Here is a 24,362-nt window from a genome sequence, read left to right as displayed (position 1 = left end):
ACCCACAAAAATGACTGCTCCTATGTGGCAGGAAGAATTGAATGACAAGAACAAATGGATTTGGATTAGGAAGCCCAGTGGTTCATCTGTGTTTCTCTAGTTTGGTAGCACTTATTGAATATTTATTACTAGATTTACTAAAGCTGCTAAAAAATTAAAAGTGGAGGCATTGCCCTTAGCAGCCAATCACAATACAGCTATTATTAGATCTTTCATTCTAGAAAATCCAGCAAAGTAGGCTAGATGCTTCCAGTTATTTTATTTAAAGACATGTGAATAATATTTTGAGCGAGAATGACTGAAGCCATAGAGTACACATCGGTATAGTCTAGATTTTTGTTATGATCACCAAGCACTTAAAACAACATTTCTCAGAATTTTGTAATTTGATAAAATTTGATTATATATTGGATTGGTGACATTCTCCACAAAGCATTGGGCACAAACAAGGCAGATCTTCTACTACTCTAGGGGTGGGTAATGCCAATACTCTAAGAAACATGACCAACAGGTCATGTTTTCAGTATTCCATCAATGAGCTAATCTAAGCTTGCTAGGGCAGCAATTCTCCCAGCTGTTCCCAAAGACTGAAGTCATGACCTGTTTTGGGTGCTTGGAGTTGAGAATCCTTGTACTAGACCAGGGTTTCCCAAACACGGTCCTCAAGGCACTCTAACGGTCCAGGTTTCAAGGGAATCCATGCTTGTGCACATATCATATAAATCAAAGTAACTGAGGTAAAAATTAAGTCACCTGTGCTTAAGCATGGGTATCCTTAAAACTTGAACTGTTATGGTGCCTTGAGGTCAGAGTTTGGAAACCACTGTACTAGACTATTCCCCTAAACACAGAATATATCAGGGGTTTCCAAACTCAGTCCTCAAGGTACCCTAACAGTCCAGGTTGTAAAGATATCCATGGTTGGGCACAGATGGATAAATCAAAAGAAAGAGGAACTAATTATGACAGAGTTTGGGAACCTCTGGCATATACATTTTGGACCTGATTCTGAGTAGGATACAGCGGCGATTTCGGATATAGTAGAGCGATATTATTTGTATTCATCCGAGTCGCACTGCGCACTCTACATACGTCCCAGTTGTGTAGGTGCAGAGTTGCAGATCAAATTTAGACGCAGGGTAGCAGAAATGAAAGGGGCGTTCCTGGACGCCGACATGGGAGGCAACAGGGTAGTGTCTAAAAAAAATGCTCGGAGATATTTTGTCTTACTGGAGTGTCGCAGGCGTGATGCGGAAAGTGGGTGCGTACAGAGACACTGAGCCGCTCACATTGTAGGTCGTACTCCGATGGAAAAATTGCCCCTGCTATAGGGCTGTTGCATGTTTTGATGGGGCAACCGATGGCTGCGTCTAAACACGTGCCAATAAGTATTTCAGCGTCTACGGATGCTGCCACTGGGCGTATCGGTCCTTGCACATTCGGGCACACGAATGTACACTAGGGAAGGAAGGAATCAGTAACGACATCAGTATAAAGACACATCTGCCCCTATTTGTGCTCTGAACTACCATTTAAATGCCGTCTATCAATGGTCACCTGATATTCGTGAATTAATGGACTGTACCCTCATGAACATTGCTTTAGCCAACAAGATGGCTACGAACATACAACTAACCTTATAGCATTTAATTACATAGAATTACCATCCCGGTGTAGCCATATTATCTCCGACACAAATAATCAACAACAATTTGCTCAAAGGTCAGTTTAAATAATAAAGTGAATGAAAAGGACTAAAGAAAAGAAAAAAACGGCAACTTACAAGAGAATTACATAAATGATGTGTTAGCGCAGGGGGCTGAACAAAGGCCAGATTAGCTAGTTATGCCAAACTTGCAGTGACATCAAAGGGGATTGGTTAAGATGATTGAAACAAAGTGACTTTAAGAACTTTATATACTACTCTGTCTGGGAAGTCGGGCAAAATGCCGAATGCAGTTATACTCTTATTACAGTTTTAAAAAGTATAACAATATTTGGAATTGCAGTATCTGCTGATGTTTTTTTTTTACTATAATTCAAAAAAACAAATCCAGGTTCTATTAAAAAAGGCCAACAATTGTGGATCCATAAGCAGACCAAGGGATCAAGGCAGGGAAAGACTGGCCCACAGGTGTACAGGGGATATCCCTGGTGGGGCCCACTGCCTGAGGCCCCACCCCCTCCTCCATGGGTCAGTAACTCGGTGGAGCAGGATCATGGATGAACTTGGGTGCTTGGTTTGCTTCAATGGAAACTGCACCAAGATTAGCCCTCCTAACATTCAAAGTTGGTGGTCCTGACACACGCCTGCCCCCCTCCTTTATAAAGGGGCCCTGGTCTTTGTAAGCACTCTCTAATGGTTGGTCAAGTCCCTCTGTGGTGGCTTACCACACCCCCTTTGGTGACTGGCCACATCCCATTAAGCTTGGGCTACTACCACTGCATTACCTGGTGGGCCCTTCCTGATCCAGTCTGACACTGGGTAAATGTAATCGCCTGCAGACTGCAGGCATCAGCGAGTTTTTATGCAAGATTTTATTAAAGTAGCAGTCATTTAAAAGGCAAAATCAACCTGTTTTTTGCTTTTAAATGCCTGCTACTTAAAATACCGGGCGATATCACACAGAACTCACCATTACATTTACCCCCAAGAATTTATTACTTACTAGCTGGAATACCCGTCGTTGCCCGGGTTGAAGACTGGACCCTGAAGTACACCTGCAGCCTTTATTTCTTTACATTGTGCTTGCTTATAACTCCATTCCATTGATCCTGAAAAGCACCCCACTGTTTGCTAACATGCATGCAAACAGTGGCTTAACTACCGTCGCTGCAAAGGTTGTGGCTGCTATGATGCTTGAGCTGCCTCTGTGACCTGCCGCAGCCCCTGCACCCAAGGTAGCCCAATCCAGTCAGGGCTATCGAGGAGAGCTCTGGTATCAGCGATGTGAATTAGTCATGGAGAGACAGCGCCGCCTGTTGCTAGGAAATTGGAGCTCGCAAACGGCGCCAGATTCAAGTTGTGCCGGAGCTGTCTGTCCATGTCTGCCGCTGCCTGCTGGTACGCCAACTTTAATTAGTCCAGCCCCAAATCCACACCTGCTGGCTGCTGATGGTACACAGGGGGAGGAGAAAGGCTGCTGGAGGGACACGGGGAGGTGAGTTGCTGGGGGGGCATAGAGTGTAAGGTGCATTACTGTGTGGCATAACCTGAATGGAGTCGGTGAGGGGGCAAATTTATTTGTTTTTTTACCTCTGGGAGAGCCATTTATAAGATCTTGCTACTATATGTGGCCCACAAAGTTCTAGTTACGCCCTTGTATGCAAACACAGAGACTCTGGATTTAATATAAATTTGCATGAGTCATCAAGTCTGCTCAGACTGAGGTTAAAATTATACTTTTGTAGTTTTCTCACAGGTTTTTGGCAGACTGCCAATTTCCACTGGAGCCCTGGAACCGGTGTAATTTAATCCTGGTCAAACTACACCACCCTGCCAAATTTGGTGGAGCCAGGCCCAAAACACTGGCCGTGCATAAAGGACATAGAATAAGACAGACAGGCCTTCTCGCTTATTATATAGACAAGTAGAACAGATCACGTAGGTCAGAAAAACTCCTCCCCTGAGCAGAACTCTTAATATTTGAACCCTTTTGAGCAGGAGCATAACTAGGTATTTGAAGGCCCCATAGCAAAAGTTTGTAAGGACCCTTATGTGCCACCAAATGGTGAAAAAAGTAAATAACACATGCATCTTTGGACAAGGAAGATGGGCATCGCTAATATCTGGGCCTGGCGATTTAAATGGTACATTCCCTCGAAAAATGATACTTCTTGCCATGATATGCCGGCGATAAGGATGTAGTTTTTTTTTTTTTTTTTGAGTGAGGGTGGGTGCATTTTATAGTAATTCTAACCCCTAAGACTTTTGTGAATTGTTGCAAGAAGCAGAGGGACTGACAACATAGAACCTGTATTAACAGGAAACCGACTCTAGTCTTAACACGATGCAGTGTTGCAGTGCAGGGTTAACTACTTGCTCCATTAACATGTCGTGCTTGGAGCGCAGTGTTATTCAGTGTTGTCAGTTACTCCAATTGTAATCACATCACAGAGCATTGGTACAGATCTGCTGCTATCATCACCTGCATCTGGTGCACACGATACAATGTAACTGTACTGACCTGATTAATCTTAGGTTTAGTCTCATCTGCAGAAGTATCTGGAATGGTTTAGTTTTCCACACTTAACAGACGTCAGCTACATCAATATAGAGATTTCCACTTACTGAACAGGTCCTCAGGTGTGAGAAACGTTCAGCCCTACAGTACACGGGATGTGACATCATGACATCAGGCCGTGCCTTGCAGCCATACTGCCGTGCAAAGCACCAGGAGGTGGAGTGGCTTGTCCAGGGTTGGAACGGCTCATCCTCCGACCGGACCGGTTCACATAGAGAAAAACCCGCTGTGTAGAGTGAGGCGAAGCCACTTGGCCAGGCCTATAATTGTCTCAGCCTTTGACTGCCGAACAGGCTGCACCATCAATCCATCGGCCCATTTGGAATTTGCCAAAAGTGCCAAATGGTCAGTCCGGCTCTGGTTGAGTCTAAGCATGTCATGCCCTGTACTATGGGCCGGTTTCAGCAGGGAACGCAATTCTGCAATTTACAGAGAACTAGCGATCATTTTCCATTGCGTATGTAAGTCACACTGCGCAAGCGTCACAATCGCTCTGCGATTAAATACGCATATTGGAATCATTTGCAAAGTGAATGTCATGCGGTCAGCATTTGGGGGGGTAATGGGGGTGGTAGTTAGGAGAACGCAGGCGTGTCATCATTTAAGCGCTGTTCCGTGGGCGTGCATAAATAAGCCATTGCTTTCTCAGCAGGAGACCCCTCTGCGTTCGAGGAAAGCTGCAGTATTTAAGACAGGTCACACCTGCCGCATGGCTGTCTGATCTGCGTCGATGCTACCGATATTTACGCAGGTCTGACGTTGTACGCATATAATAAGGCAGCAGTCGGCGTCTCTATGCCCGAGTAAGCTTTTCAACTATTAACCTATTTTCGCAGCTGCGTTCTGTGCAATCAGATTAGCGTGCGCTGCTGAATCAGGCCCTATATCAAGTTACATTTGCTGAACTTAATCACAACACACCTCCCAGCTGTCCCAATTTCGCCTGCACATGCCGCAAAAGTGGCGAAACTTCCACCAAATGGGTGACATTTGCTGACGTCCAAGTGGCGTTCGGGACAAATCCTTAAACCCTGGGACTCTCCCGGAAATTAGGGACAGTTGATAACGTCCAAATCATAAGCCAGCAATACAACAACTTTTTTTTTTTTTTTAAATACTGTGTAAGCTTATTGACACTTTACTAAAAATATATCCGAAAACTGGTTTTATTCATGTGGTCAAGAAAAAAACTCTTCCACAAACGTCATACAGACGCGGCGCTTATTCCGCTTCTGACATGTATTGTTTAAAAAGCAATGCAGCATAATGAAGGTTTTGTTCGGAGGTTGTCATACTGTGAAAGCAGCAAAGGGAAGACATCAATATATTGTCATGAAAAGGGAGAGTGAGCCTCTTAGGCGGCTTATTGTACAGTCGGCACTCTGTATAAGGTTTGCAGATCATGTGAACAGCTTCAGTCCACGTCAGTGGGAAAGATTCCAAGGATCATATAGATTCTTTATATTGAACAATGTATAAAAGGAAACGTTTTGTCACTTCTTGTACTAAAGCCCTGGAGCCAGGGAGTGAATTTATCTTTCAACTTTATTTAAAAGATACAAATAATAATATCTCAGTTCATGAACTTAGAAAGTTACAATACATTGACTTTCCACCGTCCAATAAAGGACACGCTGCAGTCCTACAAAGCACATGTACCAGGCTCTGACTGTATACTATAAAGACGCATTCAATGCAGTTTTTGCAGATGGATTTTGCTGTTTCTCGCACTGCGCGGGCTCCATAGTGGAATGTGAGCACCTGTGAAAAATTTTGGACGTTTTATAGTCACACAACTCAGGCCAGGAGTGGATTGGGCCACCGGGAGCACGGGGCAGTTCCCGCTAGGCCTTCACATGGGCGGGCCACGTGCACCCCCCCAGTGGCTTACACAGCCCTCTGGACCCCCATGAGACTGGATGATTCAAGACTGCTGCAATTGGAGCTCAGCTCGGGCAGCATTCAGAGCTTCTGCGCAGAATCTCATTGTATAGTCAGGGGGGTTGGCAAAATACCGGCCCTGCAGTGGCGTAACAGCCCCCGCAGACTCTCAGGGGCGTTTCTAGAGAGGAGGGGCCTGTGTGCAGTCTCCGACACGGGCCCCCTCCTGTCCAGCGGCCGGCAGCGCACTGAGCTGTGCGCGGCCAGCTCCGAAGTTATAGACTCTGGGCACTAGAGTGCGCCTAGAGTCAGTCCATACAGTATGCGCAGGTCACCGGGAAAATGGCCATGACGGCCATTTTCCAGTTGTTTTTTTACAGTGCTGGACCCCCGCTCCGACGTGGGTCTCCGGAGAGCAAGTAATACTATGGATACAGGTTGTACGGTACGGGGCCCCCTGGACCCAGGGGCCCATGTGCCCCGCACACCCTGCACCCACTATAGATATGCCCCTTCAGACCCTGCGGTGGTGATTAAGGGGGGGGGGGCGCAGGGCTCATTGCTACACCAGTGCAGTATACATTCTACATGGCACAGACCGATTCATATGTCAGCCAGTGCCAGCTGCCTCGCTCCGGGGATTTGCGTTCCCCTGTGGAACACAACCCGAAAGCTGTCATAATACACACACACACACACACACACACATACATACACAGACACACACATACACACACACACACATACACAGACACACACATACATACACAGACACACACACACACAGACACACACTTTCTTATATAGATAATCTTAATCAATATAACAGAATTATACATATATTTACCATACATGGTGCAGTATGCTATATCATGTTTGATGTATGGTGTGATGATCACAATAATGTCATACCAACTGACAACGTATAATTGCCAGGCAGAACATTTATTACATTTATTTTTTGTAATTGCCATTGTCTATATTTTGTATTTATAAAGAGTGTGATCAGCAGATAGCAGGGGAGTGACATTATGTAAATGTGCGCGTCCCTTTTGTAGGTACATTATATAGCAAGCACCACTATGGTGCAGTATACAACATTATGGGCCTGAGTCAGCCGCAGTAGTGACGTTGGACGCATTGAATTGATATTTTACGTCTGCGCGTGCGTCCGAGTTGTTCTGCGCATCCGGCCTGGTGGTGTTTATACAAAAATCGGTTTTGGGGTTTTCAAGTTTCGGTCTTCCAGATGTGATGCAAAGTTGAATGAGAGTCAGTTTTACACAGACCGATATTTACCTGCGGGTGGCTTTGGAGCCTGGCGCCATTTGCAATTCGACACATTTCCACTTGCGGTTGAAGGGGGGGTAGCGGTTTAGTAATGGGGAGTTTCCACCTAGACTAAGCTTAGTGTCTGAACATTGACGGAATTGCGAGCTGTGCAGAATTGCGCATACACATAAACAGGCCTGTATTCAGATGGATCTTTTGCCTCAAGCGTGGAATGGGTGCAAGTGCGCACAGATAATTATTACGTTAATGAATAAGGCACACCTCCCAAACATGTCTGACATGTAGATCGGGATCCTGCGCGCCGCCTTTTTCAACCCAAATACACGTGAAACATCTTCAACAGGACAGGAAGAAAAGTAGCTGCCACATATATACTACAGCATACCTCCCACCATGACCCTCTCCAGGAGGGACACAATGCTCTGGTCCTGGACTTCCCTGGTAATTTATGATTGGTGGCGGCTCCAGGGGTGGGGCTGCAGCACAGTCCAAAATTCAAATCGGGGAGTCACACCAACTGCCAGTGAGTCCCAGCCAGTGATGTTTGGCAGCGTGTGACATGACAGTTGGTGTTTGTCCCCTATTTGAATTTTGAACTGTGCTGCTGCCCCGCCTCTTACCAGGGAAGTCCAGGACCAGAGCATCGTGTCCCTCCTGGAGCGGGTCATGTTGGGAGGTATGCTACAGGAGAATTGGAGGGGAGATTTATCAATCCTTGGAAAGGGATAAAATGGAGAACTTGCCCAAAGCAACAGACTGTCAACCAGCTACTAACGGTTATTTAACTAGTACAGTTTATATCAGTTAAAAACTGATCGGTTGCTACAGGCAACTTCTCCATTTTCTTTCTCTCCAATGACTGATAAATCTTCTCTAGGGGATGAATCAAAAAGCAGCGTCAAATCCTTAAAATGAAAATGAATTCTAAAAGATACAGATCCATGAATTTGTAATGATCTACACTAGATACCATGCCATTCAAAAACAAAGTAACATTTCATAATTATATATATATATATATATATATATATATATATATATATATATATTACACACACACACACATATACTGTATACTGTATGTATAATCACTGCTGTAATTGCTTGATGTCTCTTCAATTGAGATGCAGTCATTAGGTCAACCCCACATTGTCTGCAGAATGTTAACATATGAAATGCCGGCATTCTGCACGGACCCGGGGGGTTAGGCAGCGGAGGGTCAGGGCTAGGCTGCAGCAAATGGGTGTTAGTGTTAGTTACTAGGGGAGGGTTATGGTTGACATCAAAAAGGCAGGTTCAGCTGAAAACGCTCCAGGATGAGCCTGAAATCATCAAGACATCACCCGCCATAAAAGTTACTGCCAGTCCAAGAGGAATGTTTTGTCGACATTCTAATCATGTCGACATTTCATCAGTGTCGATACGATGAATTGCGACGTGGTCAGTTGCGAAAGGCTAAGCATGTCGACGCGCCACATGTCGCCATAATGGCCATGTTGACATTATGAATGTCGGCAAAATATACCACACCCCCTTCAAATTCTAGCATGGAGTCATTTCCTTACAAAAGTTGTCATTGTTGCAAAGAAAATGTATACTTGTGTATGTCAGGTTTACAGTACCACAACAATGCGTCAAACCGCGACCTAGAAAATAAAACAAATTGAACAAAGATAAATAATTACTGTAATAGAACGGAATAGAGACTCCCCCCACCCCCACCTCCTTAGCTTATACAGGTGTGAGCAACAAGCCACGGTATGGTTTCTTATGCGGCCGTATTACAATGTGCGATACATTCTACATTACATTCTAACACATACCCAAAACACATTTTGCACGAGAAACTGAAAGGATTTAATGTTGGACGTACATGTTCCAATGTAATAACTTCTGGAGGGATAGTGTGTAGAGTAACAGATCAAACAGAAAACGTATGCAATAAATCGTCTTACTTGAACATCTGTTCATGTCGGGAGATCTTAGTCCATAGTACCCGGGAGGACAGGAATGCAGGCACTCTCCATACTGCCTCATCCCTTCTCTGCGCAGAAAGAAAAACAGCTTGGGCTGGCAGCGTATACAGCCATTGTCCTTTGAGCACGACAGACACCCTTTGCATATTGGATTCGTCCCATAATTGGCTGAAAAATAAAATGCGCACAATCAGGTTAAAAAGAAAAGAAAAGCCAAAGATGACAGGATGTAAAAAGGTTAAAGACACTATAAAAATATGCACTTCCGCCATCCCCACACTACTTGTTGACAAAACAACTGCCCCCCCCAATAAAATTTACTTCTAAAGCTGGCCACACATCTAAAGATTATCTGTCCAACCAGCCAACTTGTTGATTGGTTGGAATGAAAATCTGGTAAGGTATGAAAGCAAATGACAATCAGCAATTTGCTCCCAAACGCTGGAAAATGGACCAAAACTGTTGTTTGTACAAATTGTTTAGATCAAACATTTAACAAACTTGTCTGACCGACCATTTTAATCTGTTTTCTGGCATTTAGGAGCAAATTGCTGATCATCATTTACTCCTACTACCAGATTTTCATTCCAACCAATTAACAAGTTGGCTGGTTGGATGTAAGTTGGTCTAGTGTGTGGCCAGCTTAAGACCAATAACTTTGATTCTTCTTTACAGCATCTAAGTCAATGAGGGAACAATTAAGGGTCTTATACTCTTATTCACAGTTGCACCAAGTCCGCATGTGACCTATCTGGCGGTATTTAGAAGATTGCACGTGCTCTTTGCGAATTTACGAGCGATTCAGAATGGTACGCGGCTCATCCATTTCTCTGCAACCGCTGCATGGGCGTTTCTGGGTGGCAACTGGGGGCTGCAGTGCAACTGCACGCAAGAGAACCTTTGCGGGTGTGCTAGGGCAAGTAGCAAGAGTTACTAGAAGTGCGCGTTTAAAAACGCCTAATTCAGATGGGTCTTCTGCACCTATCATGGAGTAGGTGCAAGTGTCAATGATTAGGATGATGATGACGGGCGCTCTTGCGAACGGAGGGGCTACGCGATTACATACACGTGTAAGACTCAGGATAAGGGCCTACAGTCGCATTAGCATTCTATCTGGAATTGCATTCGCATTACGTACGAGTCAGAATCGGGGCCTAAGGGGGAGATGTATCACGCCTTGGAGAGAGATAAAGTACCAACACAATCAGTGCCTAACTCATTTTCCAAGCTGCGCTTGAAAAATCATCTGTGCGCAACTGCGTCAGAATCTGTATACGAAGTGCTATGATGTAGCTGCTTTTTTTCACACCGGCAAAACATTTTTCAAAGATAACTCCTAAACCAGCTGTAACTCAACTGGAGGACCGCACAACACATAAACCAACTACCGGGTCACCTAGTAGGGCTGGCTATGTATTGGTTAGGACAGCTAAAAATGTTGTCCCAGGAAGACATCAATACGCAAGTTTGCCACCTGTTGTAGGATAAGGAATATAAAACAGTTGCAGGTTAATCAAAGGGAAATTAAATTAGTAGCAATGTCGGTCGATGTGCTGTTGTAATGATGTTTGGATGCCAACAATGGCGCGCTACATCACTGCTGGATTGTGAATATTACCTTGCAGCCCCATAGCTGTGCGTAGTTAATGGCACAATGTAAGCCTATCATATGTACGGAATTTGTGCATATCGCGCCGTAACGTGCGATCTTACATCACCCCTAATTGATTTGACCCCATAAGGTGCATACACACACAACAATTTAGTAAATGAACGATTTTAGTGAACGATTTTCGTTAATTTTTCCCTTGAAAAAAATGAATGAAAATCGTTTACTAATATCGTTCATTTACTAAATGTAATGAACGATTTCTTTGAACTACAATAGATTGTTGCATATTCCCTTACTGAAAATCGTTGAATTGGTCTGTCTGACTGAACTACAAACGTGAACGCACATGAACGATAATCGTTCATCGTTTTAACTCAGAAAGTGAACGATTTTTTCAACGATTGAACGATAAACTATATCGTTAATCGTTCATAAAATCGTTGTGTGTATGCACCTTTAGATAAAGGTCCAACTTAGACAATAAATTGTAGTGTAGCTACTTCACCCTCCCCCCAAAATATTGATTTTATAAACAATGCCATTAACACAGTTCATTGCAAAAATTTTAAAATTCAGGGCCTGATTCAGACCTGCTCGCGAGCACATAGCGCTCGCAAGCGGGTCGATGGTGGCCCAGTGCACATGCCGGAACCGGCTCCTTCGTGCGCATGGGTGTGACCTGGATAGCGACGGGCAAACAGTCGCTCCGGGTCTCGTACCAAAGGGGGCGTGCTGTCTATGTTGAGTGACAGCACGCCCCCTTTGGTGGGCGGGGCGGGGGCATGGCTGCCCAGACGGAGGCGTTCCCATGGAAACGCCTACCGTCTGGGGCCGGCCCCACTGACATCACAAGTGATGTCAGTGGGAGTGCTTTCGGCTCTGGTAGAGCCGAAAGCACTCTAGGGCTTGCGGCAACGAGACCCTACCACAAGGGTCTCGTCGCAAGCCCGATGGTCGTGATGGTCTTGACCATCGCGACCATCTTCCTGGCTGCTCGCTATAGCTGTGGGTGGTCACCCACAGCTATGCCAGCGGCCAGGAGGCCGCTCTAAAAAAACAGAAGGCCGGCCCTGATTCAGAGTGAGCGCTCTGTCAGAGCGACCGGCTCTGAATCAGACCCTCAGTTTTAAACATTTTGGGACATAAAAAATATTCAGTTATTTAAGAGGCACATCTGGATTTTCTTCAACCTGAACTTGAATGTTAAGTCTTGTAAGTAGATATGGAACTACACAAGTAAAAAAATTATTTAAAATCATTAGAAAACACAAAGTATGTTATGTCAGTCAGACTTTGCCCTGTCCTGTGTTTATTCCAGTATACCCTGTAGGGATTAGACATCACTGCACTGTGTCAGCAGCCTAGAACCTGCCTTTTGAAGTCAAGTGCTACTAGTTAGCTCGCAAACTATTGAGAAATGACAGTGACACGGGATGATTATACCAAATTCCATGTACGAGGGAAAATAAATGAAATAGCAATCAGGCTTTAAATGTGAGGACGTTAAGTAAAAAGACTCATTATTGCGCCGAAGATTGGTTTACATGTCAGAGTGTTATGTTTCCAAACACGCATAATGTTCTGCGATAATGCAATCACATTACCAGGCACCGCTACTAGAGCTCAGAAACACATTTCAGCAAAACATATCACGTACGAGAACAACGCTGCCCTTGTAAGTAACTTTCACGGCGCACAACCAGAGGTCAGCGGTTATGAGAAGAAGAGAGTAAAACTTTTTAAATTGTAAGTCACTAGGTACATTTCTATTCTATAAAATAAATAACGGACTAGGGTGATTTTCCACAATTTCGGAATGAAATACACTTCAGTAGATATTCCGTGCAATCTATCTGCCTGCTCTAGCTTAGTCGCCTATTAGATCATGGCGTCTATTTAGACATTACCATTTACTTAGCAGTGTTTGGAGTCCAGAGTGAAAAGTGATAAGAAATTGATAAGGTGCCAGCCAATCAGCTCCCAACTGTCATCTCACAGGCTGTGTTTGAAAAATGACAGTTGGGAGCTGATTGACTGTGGTCTCCTAACACTACTTAGTAACTAGACCCCTTTGTTTGTTACCCATAACTCTCCGAAATCTGTCCTGAACGTACTATGACAAATTTTCTCCCGCAACTTCCAGTCTGCTGTGCCTCTCTGAAAAACCTTCAATTTGAGACCTCGACACCTTTCTGCCGATCCCGGCTATCAGCCTCACCATATCTCATGGGGGAATTAGATGTATGAAATCAGTAAGATTTACCGGCGGCCGCATGGCCGGCGGTTCTAATCCCGACAGCGGCAGCCCGGCAGAGGTGAAAATCTTGATCGCTCTTTCAGCTAAGTATCAGTAACCTAACTCTCTACCCTAACCCTCCTTTAGGGGTGCCTAACCCCCCTCTAAGTGCCTAAACCAAACCCACCCTACCCCGCAACCTAACCCTAAGCTTGCCCACATGTACCAAAAGGAATCAGTATGTAATACCGCCACTAATTAAGGCAAGTACCCCTAACCCTACCCTAACCCTCCTTCAGGTGTGCCCAGGGGCGCAGAGAGGGGGGGGAGTAGGTACTAATTACCCGGGCCCGACAATGCCAGGGGGCTCGAGCCGCAGCACACCAGCAACTGTTTTGTCGTTTTTTTATTAAAAAATATATATATGTGTAGAAATCCTGCCGGGTAACCAGGAGGAAGGCACTGTATGCCAGTGTGCTGGTATACAGCAAAGGAGTGCCGGATCTTCCAATTATAGATTTGTATATTTTTTATAGGTCCTGGGGGATGCACAGCAGAATATAGCATCAGGTAGCATTCCCGCTAGGCTGTTTTAGTGGGGCGCCGCGCCCTGCCTGATTTTAAAAGGGCAAAATGTGCCCTCCCCTTTTAGCGATGCCCCGCTAAAACAGCCTTCCCTCTGCTTTTCCCATCAGCAGGATGCAGTGTCCCGCTGGTGGGAAGACTGATCACCACCGTGTTAACAGAAGCCATGCACGGCGCACAGCATTTTTATACCGTGATGGGAGAGCTTGAGGAAAGCCCAGCACCGCCGTAAGTGTTGGGCACGCCCCAGTGGCGTAACTAAAGCCCCCGCAGACCCCGCGGTGGCTTGTGGGGCGAGGTGGCCGCAGATTCCATGCGGACTAGCCGTCCGCATGGAATCTGCAGAAAACGGCCCTCCAAAAATGGCCGCCGCCTAGGAGGAGACAGATGCTAGAGGTCCTACTGCACTAGTATAACAAACACACAGCCGCCGGTGCCGGCAGCTGTGTGTTTGTTTTAGCAGCCGATGAGTCAGACAGACAGACTCATGGGCTGCTTGTCTTGCACCCACTGCCGAAGCCGGGCTCTTCCGTCTCCCGCAGAGGGTGATGATGGGAGAGATGTCATGACGTCTCTCCCATCATGCAGAGCGGGCCTGCCCGGGAGGACGCCGGACGGAGGAGCCGATGCCGAAGTGTTGGTCAAGGTAAGTGGATTTTGTGTCTGTCTGTCTGGCAGGGGGGGGTTGTTTACTACTACTGGGGGCATTGCTGGGAGGGAGGACTACTACTGGGGGCATTGCAGGGGTGGAACTACTACTGGGGGCATTGCTGGTGAGGGAACTACTACTGGGGGCATTGCTGCTGGGGGGACTACTACTGGGGGCATTGCAGGGGTGGAACTACTACTGGAGGCACTGGTGGGACCACTACTGGGGGCACTGCACTGGTGGGACCACTACTGGGGGCACTGCACTGGTGGGACCACTACTACCAGGGGCATTGCTGGGGGAGGACTACTACTACTGGGGGCACTGCTGGGAGGTTAGTACTGGGGTGACTATTTAATGGGGTCTACTACTGAGGGCATTATATAAGGGGCACTGCATAGGGGGATGACTACCTGGGGCACTGCATAGGGGGACCACTTCTGGGGGAACTGTATAAGGGCACTACTGTATACTGTAAACTGTCTGGGGGGGGGGGGATGGGAGCAAATTTTTTACTTTTGCACTGGGGACCAAATTGCGTATAAATGGCCCTGTAATTATTTACCAAAATGCCGAGGGGGTGTTATATCGGGGGGGGGGGGGGGGGGGGCAACAGAAAAAATATTGGCAGGGGGGAGCAAAATTTATAGTTACGCCACTGGCACGGCCCATGTGTGATGAATTGGTGGCATGTCACAAGTACACACCCTCCCCAGTTGACCACGCCCACTTTTTGGAATGTGCATGCAGAGACTTCCTGTCTTGCACGCAGTCTAGTGGGAGCACTACTCCAGCTAGTATACGCTGCATCTCCTGCAATAGACAACAGAAATGTCAAGTGCTGCATATGGCTAGGGGGGCCCCAGAAGTTGCTGTACCGGGGCCCAGGATTTCTCTTGGCAGCCCTGGGTGTACCTAACCCTAACCTCCCCCCTGGTGCCTAAACCTAACCCCCCTTCCCCGCAGCCTAAACCTAAGTCCCCGGGGGGAGGTGCCTAACCCTAAACCCCCTTCCCCTAGCCTAACCCTCCAGGGGGGTGTCAAACCCCAAGTCCCCCCCTGGAGCCCCTAACCTAACTGCCCCCCACACACTGTTGTCCGCACCTGGCTTACCTTCGTTCGGTATGCCGGGCTCCCGGCGTAGGTCTAATGACAGGCATCGGGATTTCGACACCTGTCATTTTTATACCTTGCCAGGATTAGACAGTCGGGAAGATGGCGGTCGGGATTTCGTCCAACGGCTTCCTGACTGCTTCCCAGATGTACATAGCTTTGGAGAGAGATAAAGTGGAGAGAGATAAAGTACCAACCATCCAGCTCCTAACTGTCAGTTTGCAGGCTGTGTTTGAAAAATGACAGGAGCTGATTGGTTGGGGATTTCTCTCTTCCCTCCAGTAAGAGTCGCTCTTACGGGGAGGGGAGGGGGGGGGGGGGGAGATGGACCCTAGATCCCACAATGCAAAAGAATGTAAGCTGTACATATAGGTACAATACAGATACGGTCAGCATCACAACCTTGGGGTAAATTTTCCATACACTGTTGTTGCAAAGCCCCCCCCGTTATCAGATGCTTTGCCCGCAGAATTTATTATTATTGTCGTTTGAAATCCTACAGGTAAAAAACAGCTGACAATTGATGACAATGGCCACGATTCAATTCGATTCAATTCAATGCGATGTTGAATAGCCCCAGGAGGGAGCTCCCGCAGCTGTTCAATTCAACGCGGTGTTTGGTCAGACTAAAGGATTTTCTTCTCGCACCCTTAGCGCAGCGCTAACAGCATCGCTGCCGGCACTTTAGTCGGAGAATGGCGGTTCTCGTGACTAAACACCCAGGTTAAATCGCGAGAACCGGCATTCCCCGACTTTACAGCGAGCTGAACTGAACAGCTCCGGGGGCTCCCCTCCCAGGGCTATTCAACATCGCATTGAATTGAATCATGGCCATTAAGACTGTCTGCAACAGTAAGGCTTCGACTTGCGGAACACCCCAGTTTGTTGATACTGTACAATAAAGAAACTTAGTATGTTCCTACATTTGAAGAGTAATAACAGCCAACAATATAAATAGACTATATAGATATTTCATTATATTTTTAGTCCCGTTACAAGTCACCATATTAAGAGCAAGCTTCATCTCTAACCAGGGAGGCAGTGACTGACAGTTTTGCCATCTTGTCCTGAAGATATGCACTGTGGGCCTGATTCAGACCCGCTCGCAAGCACTATGCGCTCGCGAGCGGGTCGATGTTTGGCCACTGCGCATGTGCACGCCGGAGCCGGCTCCGACGTGCGCATTCGCGAGACCCTGCTAGCAACGGGCGCTCCATCGTGCCGGGTCACGCACCAAAAGGGGGCAGCTGTGGATTTTGATCGTCAGCTTGCGCCGTTTTGGAGGCGGGCAGGGGGGGGGTGGCTTGCCAAACGGAGGTGTTCCCGACGGAACGCCTGCCGTTTGAGGGCGGCCCCACTGACATCACAAGAGATGTCAGTGGTGAGCTTCCGGCTCTATTAAGAGCCAGAAGCTCACTGGGGGAACAAGACCCTACCGCAAGGGTCTCGTCGCAGGCCCCGATGGTCGAGACCATCGTGACCATCACCTGGCCGCTCGCAATAGCTGTGGGTGGTCACCCACAGCTATGCGAGTGGGCCTGGAGGCCGCACAAAAAAAAAAAAAAAAGCCCTGATTCAGAGCAAGCGCTCTTTCAGAGCGTCCGCCTCTGAATCAGGCCCTGTGTGCTTTAGTAGATTCATACACAGGGATGGGCAAGTGATGCAGGATTATAATTATTAGTAGTAGTAGTAGTAGTAGCAGGGCCGAGGGACAACTCTAACATTAGGCAGCAGCCTAGGGCGCTGGGATCTGGGGGGGGCACCACTGAGTCACAATTGTACTCAATTCAGGCGGAGGCTGTGGAACGTCTAAAGCTCCGCCTCTCTGAGGAGTGAAGTGGGTATCGGTGCACGCTGAATTGCGTCATCGTAGCCACCAACCCTGCCCCTCACGCTGCACAATGCTGGTAAACGCAAGTCAAGCGGGGGCAGGGCCGCAATGACACTTTTGTATTATCACGCCCAGTTGTACCACCCCCTTTGTCACACCACTCCCCCTACTGTGCTGACCTGGCTGCCCCCTTTGCCTTATGGAAAAAACATTAACTATACAAATGGACCTATATACAACTAACAGAACAGGTGTGGCAATTCAGGTCATAAGGAATGGGGGAAAAAAGTGCAGTTAGTGTGCTGCAGGTAGGGATCAATGGCCCTCATTCAGACCCACTCGCGAGCGGCTGTCCACTCGCAAGTGGGTCGATGGTCCCCACTGCAAATACGCGCACAACGGAGGGAGCTCCGTCGTGCGCATGCGCGAGACCCGACGAGCGAAGGACTTTCCTTCGCTCGGAGTGTCTCATCAAAGGGGGCGTGCTGTCGATGGTGACTGACAGCACGCCCCCTTTGGTGGGCGTGCCTGCCAGACGGAGGCGTTCCCAAAGGAACGCCTACCGTCTGAAGCCAGCCCCACTGACATCACTAGTGATGTCAGTGGGAGTGATTTTGGCTCTGATAGAGCCAAAATCACTCCTGGCCTTGCGGTTGAAAAACTCAACCGCAGGCTTTTGCTCGCAGTTTCGATGGTCGCGATGGTCAAGACCATCGCGACCATTATCCTGCATGCTCGTATATGCTGTGGGTGGTGACCCACAGCTATACGAGCGTCCAGGAGGACGCTCCATATTAATGGAGGTGGGCCCTGATTCAGAGCGAGCGCTCTGGTCAGAGCGTCCGGCTCTGAATCAGGGCCCATGATCCTTATTTTTAGCCTAGTCTGTCCTTTTTATTGCAATGTACAAACACTTATGGGGTCGATTCAATTAAGGGCAATACGCCATTGTGACGACAATGCTGTCAACATCCTCCTGATTTTGCCAATAAATCACAGTTAAATGTGCTAATTGTGGCTACTATAGTACGTATGGTATATGCGCTCATCACCCAGGGAAGAAGAAGAACATGGTTTGGGAACGCTCCTGATTAAATTGACACATTTGGTGTCACAAGTCATTGATGACCCTTGTGAAACAATGAAAACTAACTAATCTATGCAAAGAAATTAAAAAAAAAAAAACATTTTAACCTACATTGTGGCACTACATGCCATTTACAGCCTTCACCTGACATTATTATTACCCACAATCCTCAGTGGCACATATACATTTCCCTCACTGGGTATAGATATCGGCTGAAGATGCAAAAGGCTCCAGGAATTGAGTTATAGGTTCTTACACCAATTAAGGTGACATCATATATAACACCAATCAGAAACCCATTCCAAGAGATACAGTTACCCTCTGAGTCTCCGTAACAATACAGATATTGATTTCATTCCTAGTGTTTTTCCCCCCTCTGCTTACAGTGCTTCTCTGATCACACATTTACCAAGTTTACATGTAGGATAGGTTCTGTAAGACTTGCACGCCAATAATTACATGCTATGGATTTGTCAGTATAAACCATTCTAAACAAAAACTAGTAAGAGATGGTTAACATTGTGTACCAGAAGCTTGCTGCAATCTAATGAGCTGCACGATTGGTGCAGTGGTTAGTATTACTGCCTCACAGACCTGAAGTCTTGGGTTTGATTCCCACCAAGGCTCTAAGGGCTTCATTCAGAGGCGGCCGTATGGTCTACGACCGCCTCGATGTTTGTCCAGTGCGCATGTGCACCAGGAAGCCGGCTCCTTCGTGCGCATGCGCGAGACCCGCTACGACCGACAGCGCCGGTCGTAGCGGGTCTCTTTCCAAAGGGGGAGAGCTGTCGATGTTGATTGACAGCTCGCCCAGTTTGGAAGGCGGGCCCGGGGGGGTGGCAGCCCAAACGAAGGAGTTCCCATGGGAACGCCTGCCGTTTGGGGGAGGCCCCACTGACATCACTAGTGACAGAGCCAGAAGCTCTCTGGGGCTTACGACAAGTGAGACCCTCGTCGTAAGTCCCGATGGTCGCGATGGTCTATGACCATCGCGACCATCACCTTAGCGGTCGTTAGGCTGTGGGTTTGCACCCACAGCTCTAACGACCGAAACAGAGGCAGCCGGTCAGGATGCAAGCGGCCGCCCAGTTTCTGAGCGACCGCTTGCATCCTCCGACCGCCTCTGAATGAGGGCCTAACTGTGTTGAGTTTGTATGTCCTACGAGTGTTTGCGTGGGTTTCCTCCAGGCTGATTTCCTCCCACACTCCTAAAACAAAGCACTACAGAATGTGTGAGTACTGTAAGCGAATTACTGTTCAGAAATGAAATAAGAGGGCATTTATTTTGCACATCATTGATGGCTAGGAACATGAACAAAAAGAATATTTAACTAAATGGTATCATTTGAATAGGTTTATTAAATAAACAATACATGTGTGTTTTTATAGAAATATATACACACACACACACATACAGTCAGGTGCATAAATATTGGGACATTGACAGAATTTTCATATTTTGGCCTCTATTCACCACCATAATGGCTTTGCAGTTAAAGCACATCTTGTTTCATTTCAGAGGGTAATTACATCCAAATCAGGTGAACAGTGTAGGAATTACAACGGTTTCTATATGTGCCTCTCACTTTTTAAGGGGCCAAAAGTAATGGGACAAACTAAACAATCCTAAATCTAACTTTCACTTTTTAATACTTTGTTGCAAATCCTTTGCAGGCAATTACAGCCTGAAGTCTGGAACGCATAGACATCACCAGATGCTGGGTTTCATCCCTGGTGATGCTCTGCCAGGCCTCTACTGCAAATGTCTTCAGTTCCTGCTTGTTCTTGGGGCATTTTCCCTTCAGTTTTGTCTTCATCAAGTGAAATGCATGCACAATCGGATTCAGGTCAGGGGATTGACTTGGCCATTGCATAACATTCCACTTTTTAGCCTTAAAAAACTCTTTGGTTGCTTTTGCAGTATGCTTCGGGTCATTGTGCATCTGCACTGTGAAGCACCGTCCAATGAGTTCTGAAGCATTTGACTCAATAGGAGCATATAATATTGCCCAAAACACTTCAGAATTCATTCTGCTGCTTTTGTCAGCAGTCACATCATCAATAAATACAAGGGAACCAGTTCCATTGGCAGCCATACATGCCCACGCCATAACACTACCACCACCATGCTTCACTGATGAGGTGGTATGTTTTGGATCATGAGCAGTTCCTTTCCTTCTCCATACTCTTCTCTTCCCATCACTCTGGTACAAGTTGATCTTTGTCTCATCTGTCTATAGGGGAATGGGTATGATATACCGCCGGCCGCATTCCCGTCAGCGGCAGCCCGACAGGAGCAGAGTTAGAAGCAGCGGAAGCCCGACAGAGCTGGAAATCCCGATCGTGGATAGGTAAGTATACACTAACCTAACCCCCCTAACCCTAGTCCTCATTAGGGGTGCCTAACCCTAACTTCCCCCCCAAGTGCCTAACCCTAACCACCCCCTTCCCCGCTGCCTAAACCTAAGTCCCCCGGGGGGGTGCCTAACCCTAAGTCCCCCCCGGGAGCCCTAAACCTAACCTTCCGCCCTCGCGGCTGTCCGCTCGCGGCGCCCGGCATCACTACGATCGTGATGCCGGGCGCCGGTCTCCCGGCGTAGGGGAAATGCGGGCATCTACATCTAGACGCCCGGCATTTCCCCCATGCCGGGATAAGACAGTCGGGAAGCCGGCTGCCGGTATTTAGGCAGTCGGCTTCCCGTCCATAGGATGTTGTTCCAGAACTGTAATGGCTTTTTTAGATGTTGTTTGGCAAACTCTAATCTGGTCTTTCTGTTTTTGAGGCTCACCAATGGTTTACATCTTGTGGTGAACCCTCTATATTCACTCTTGTGAAGTCTTCTCTTGATTGTTGACTTTGACACATATACATCTACCTCCTGGAGTGTGTTCTTGATTTGGCCAACTGTTGTGAAGGGGTTTTTCTTCACCAGGGAAATAATTCTTCTGTCATCCACCACAGTTGTTTTCCGTGGTCTTCCGGGTCTTTTGGTGTTGCTGAGCTCTCCGATGCGTTCTTTCTTTTGAAGAATGTTCCAAACTGTTGATTTGGCCACACCTAATGTTTTTGCTATCTCTCTGATGGGTCTGTTTTGATTTTTCAGCCTAATGATGGCTTGCTTCACTGATAGTGACAGCTCTTTGGATCTCATATTGAGAGTCGACAGCAACTGATTCCAAATGCAAATGTCACACCTAGAATCAACTCCAGACCTTTTATCTGCTTAATTGGTAATGAAATAACGAGGGAATAGCCCAAACCTGTCCATGAAATAGCTTTTGGAGTTGATAGTCCCATTACTTTTGGCCCCCAAAAAAGTGGGAGGCACATATAGAAACTGTTGTAATTCCTATACCGTTCACCTGATTTGGATGTAATTACCCTCAAATTAAATCTGAAAGTCTGCAGTTAAAGTACATCTCGTTTGTTTAATTTCAAAGCCATTGTGGTGGTGAATAGAGGCCAAAATATGACAATTCTGGCAATGTCCCAACATTTATGCACCTGACTGTGAATTAAATATTTATATATATATATATATATATATATATATATATATACACACATACACACACACATACACAGTGTTATATATAACACAATGTACTGTGGTTATTTCACAACATAACCCCCCACCCCTAGAACTTGTGAATGACTTTAACAGTTACAGTAACTAAGAAAACATGAGCCGGCCACAAGCAGTTGTCATGGTCAATTGATTGGGTTTTCTCTTTGAGCGTTAATATACAATCTATCACAATACTGACTTGCTGTGCCCACATCAAGAACACCCATCTGCCCCCACGGAGGTGGCAAGAAAAATACAACAATTTACATTTGGGAAAGGAAGTGCATAAACGTCTGACATCTGCAACGTATATCAAAGTGGTTTCAGAACACAGTTGGAATCAAAAAAGTGGAGATCATCTCCATCTGCCAATGGACAACCAACAGGCGTTACATTTCCTAAAAGAGCATTGCATACATATAACTCGCTAGCAGGTATTCCCACAGCTCACAGGGTCTGTCTTTTCAGAGCCTCAAAAGACCAAAAGGTTTCTGAAACTCCCATTGGAACCTCTTCATGAGCAACACGACAATCTTCAGGCCATATGGATATTCGTTACCCCTTTACAGATCATGTCGTCATTTAAGAGAAGTTGCAGCTTCTCAATAGTATTCAAGCCACTGATAGAACCATTAGAAATAAATCGCAGCTACTTTGCTTTGTTTCGCTTTTAAATAGGTTTTGGCCAGAGATTCATATGCAAGTTTACACAATAAAGTACACACAATAACCAATTGTGTTTACTTTATCAGCGAAGAACATGTACTATACTATTTGGATGACATTTAAATGTTCTTAAAATTGAAAGCCTACTAACTGTAATTTAATGTGTAATACCATAAGCAAATGAGCCTTTTACACTGTTCACTTTGCGTAATTTCGATACTGCCTTGGAAGCATTATTGCTCAGTGAAATACAATGGCGCTCTACGGGAAAACCAAATATATACATAGTATATTAAATACCATGTTGGAGGAAATCTTTGACATCGCTTAAATAAACGTTCTGCTAACGCCAAAAAAGTCCAAGTTTTTGTCTACACTTTTAAACGCCCTTGTGTACAAAATCTCAAAAGTTACTGTACTACAGCTCATGAAATGTTTACTCTGTAACTAAATTATCCCTATCCGATTACAACAGAGCACAACATCCAAATGCAGTACTATGTAAATTGGAAACTATGGATTTTTTTTTTTATGAAGGTTACAAAAAGTAGAACAATTTTTTTTTTTTTTACATTAAAAAAAAAAAAAGTTTATTTTTTTACCTGCACATAAAACTATAAGTATGACCTATCCTGTTCCCAAGAGGCTTAATTAATCCAGAACAATGTAAAAAAAAAAAAAAAAAAAGCATGTGATTGCAAATTAACAGATGCAAGGATGCTTCTACTTGATGTGTGGGATCCAACACTATAATGGCAGCTGTAGTAACAGAGGTTTGCAGGCTGTTTAGCGGACTGCTGGGGTGAATCAGTGTCTCGTGTTTACACAAAGCTCCACGCTCCTCTTAAGCTGTAATTACGCATAAACACAACTATGAATGGCATAATGACAAACCGGGATGACTGAGCAGTGAAGGCTTCATCATGACAAGAACTAGTTTATAGTAACTGATGACTCGCTACAACCTAAGGGACTCTTATCCTGTCCTTTGTTTTTTCCCCCCTTGTATTTGTCTAATGCAGAGCTTCCTAAACTCCGCCATTCCAATACAGGAAATCCATGCTTGAGTCCAGATGGTTAAATGAAATTGACTAAGTCACCTGTGCTCAAGCAGGCATATCCTTAAAACTAGGGATGAGCGGGTTCGGATTTTCGAAATCCAAATATCCCCTCCCCATCCGAGTCGGGAACAGAGTCCGGCTCGGGTTTTCCCACCAGACTCAGAGGCAAAATGTCATCATCATGGTGTTGGATGGTCGCGAGACCCGGACTTCGCACATTTCACGAATCTCGCCCCGCCATCTTCACTCCAGTCCTGGAGAGAGTGTAGTGAGAGGACGTGTAGTGTAGTGTCTGGGGGAAAGTGGCTCTGCTTTATCAATCTGCTCTGCTGTATCGGTCCAGCCCAGTGGTGCTGTGTTGCTGTCTCAGTCTGGGGGGCACCCGCTCTGCTGCATCAGTCCAGTCAAGTGGTGCTGTATATTCAGTCCAAATAATTTTTACAGGGGCTGCCCTGTGTGGTGTACGCTGCCCTTCATCCAAATAATTTTTACAGGGGCTGCCCTGTGTGGTGTAAGCTGCCCTTCATCCAAATAATTTTTACAGGGGCTGCCCTGTGTG

At 46.2% G+C, this 24,362-nt stretch overlaps 1 protein-coding gene across 2 annotated transcripts in view; it reads right to left on the bottom strand.

Moving 5' to 3' along the window:
- Window positions 1-24,362, bottom strand: part of RSPO2 (R-spondin 2) — a 138,482-nt gene that overhangs the window by 38,293 nt on the left and 75,827 nt on the right. For both annotated transcript variants that reach the window (XM_088450783.1, XM_088450784.1), the window contains exon 3: window positions 9,374-9,562. In XM_088450783.1, the coding sequence (XP_088306909.1) occupies window positions 9,374-9,562 (189 nt within the window). The remainder of the gene's footprint in view (window positions 1-9,373; window positions 9,563-24,362) is intronic.

Source organism: Taudactylus pleione, unplaced genomic scaffold (genome assembly GCF_031769625.1).
Source record: "Taudactylus pleione unplaced genomic scaffold, aTauple2 ptg000524l, whole genome shotgun sequence".
NCBI lineage: Eukaryota > Metazoa > Chordata > Amphibia > Anura > Myobatrachidae > Taudactylus > Taudactylus pleione.
Note: the sequence above shows the minus strand (reverse complement) of the source record. Positions and strands in the feature narration are given on the sequence as shown.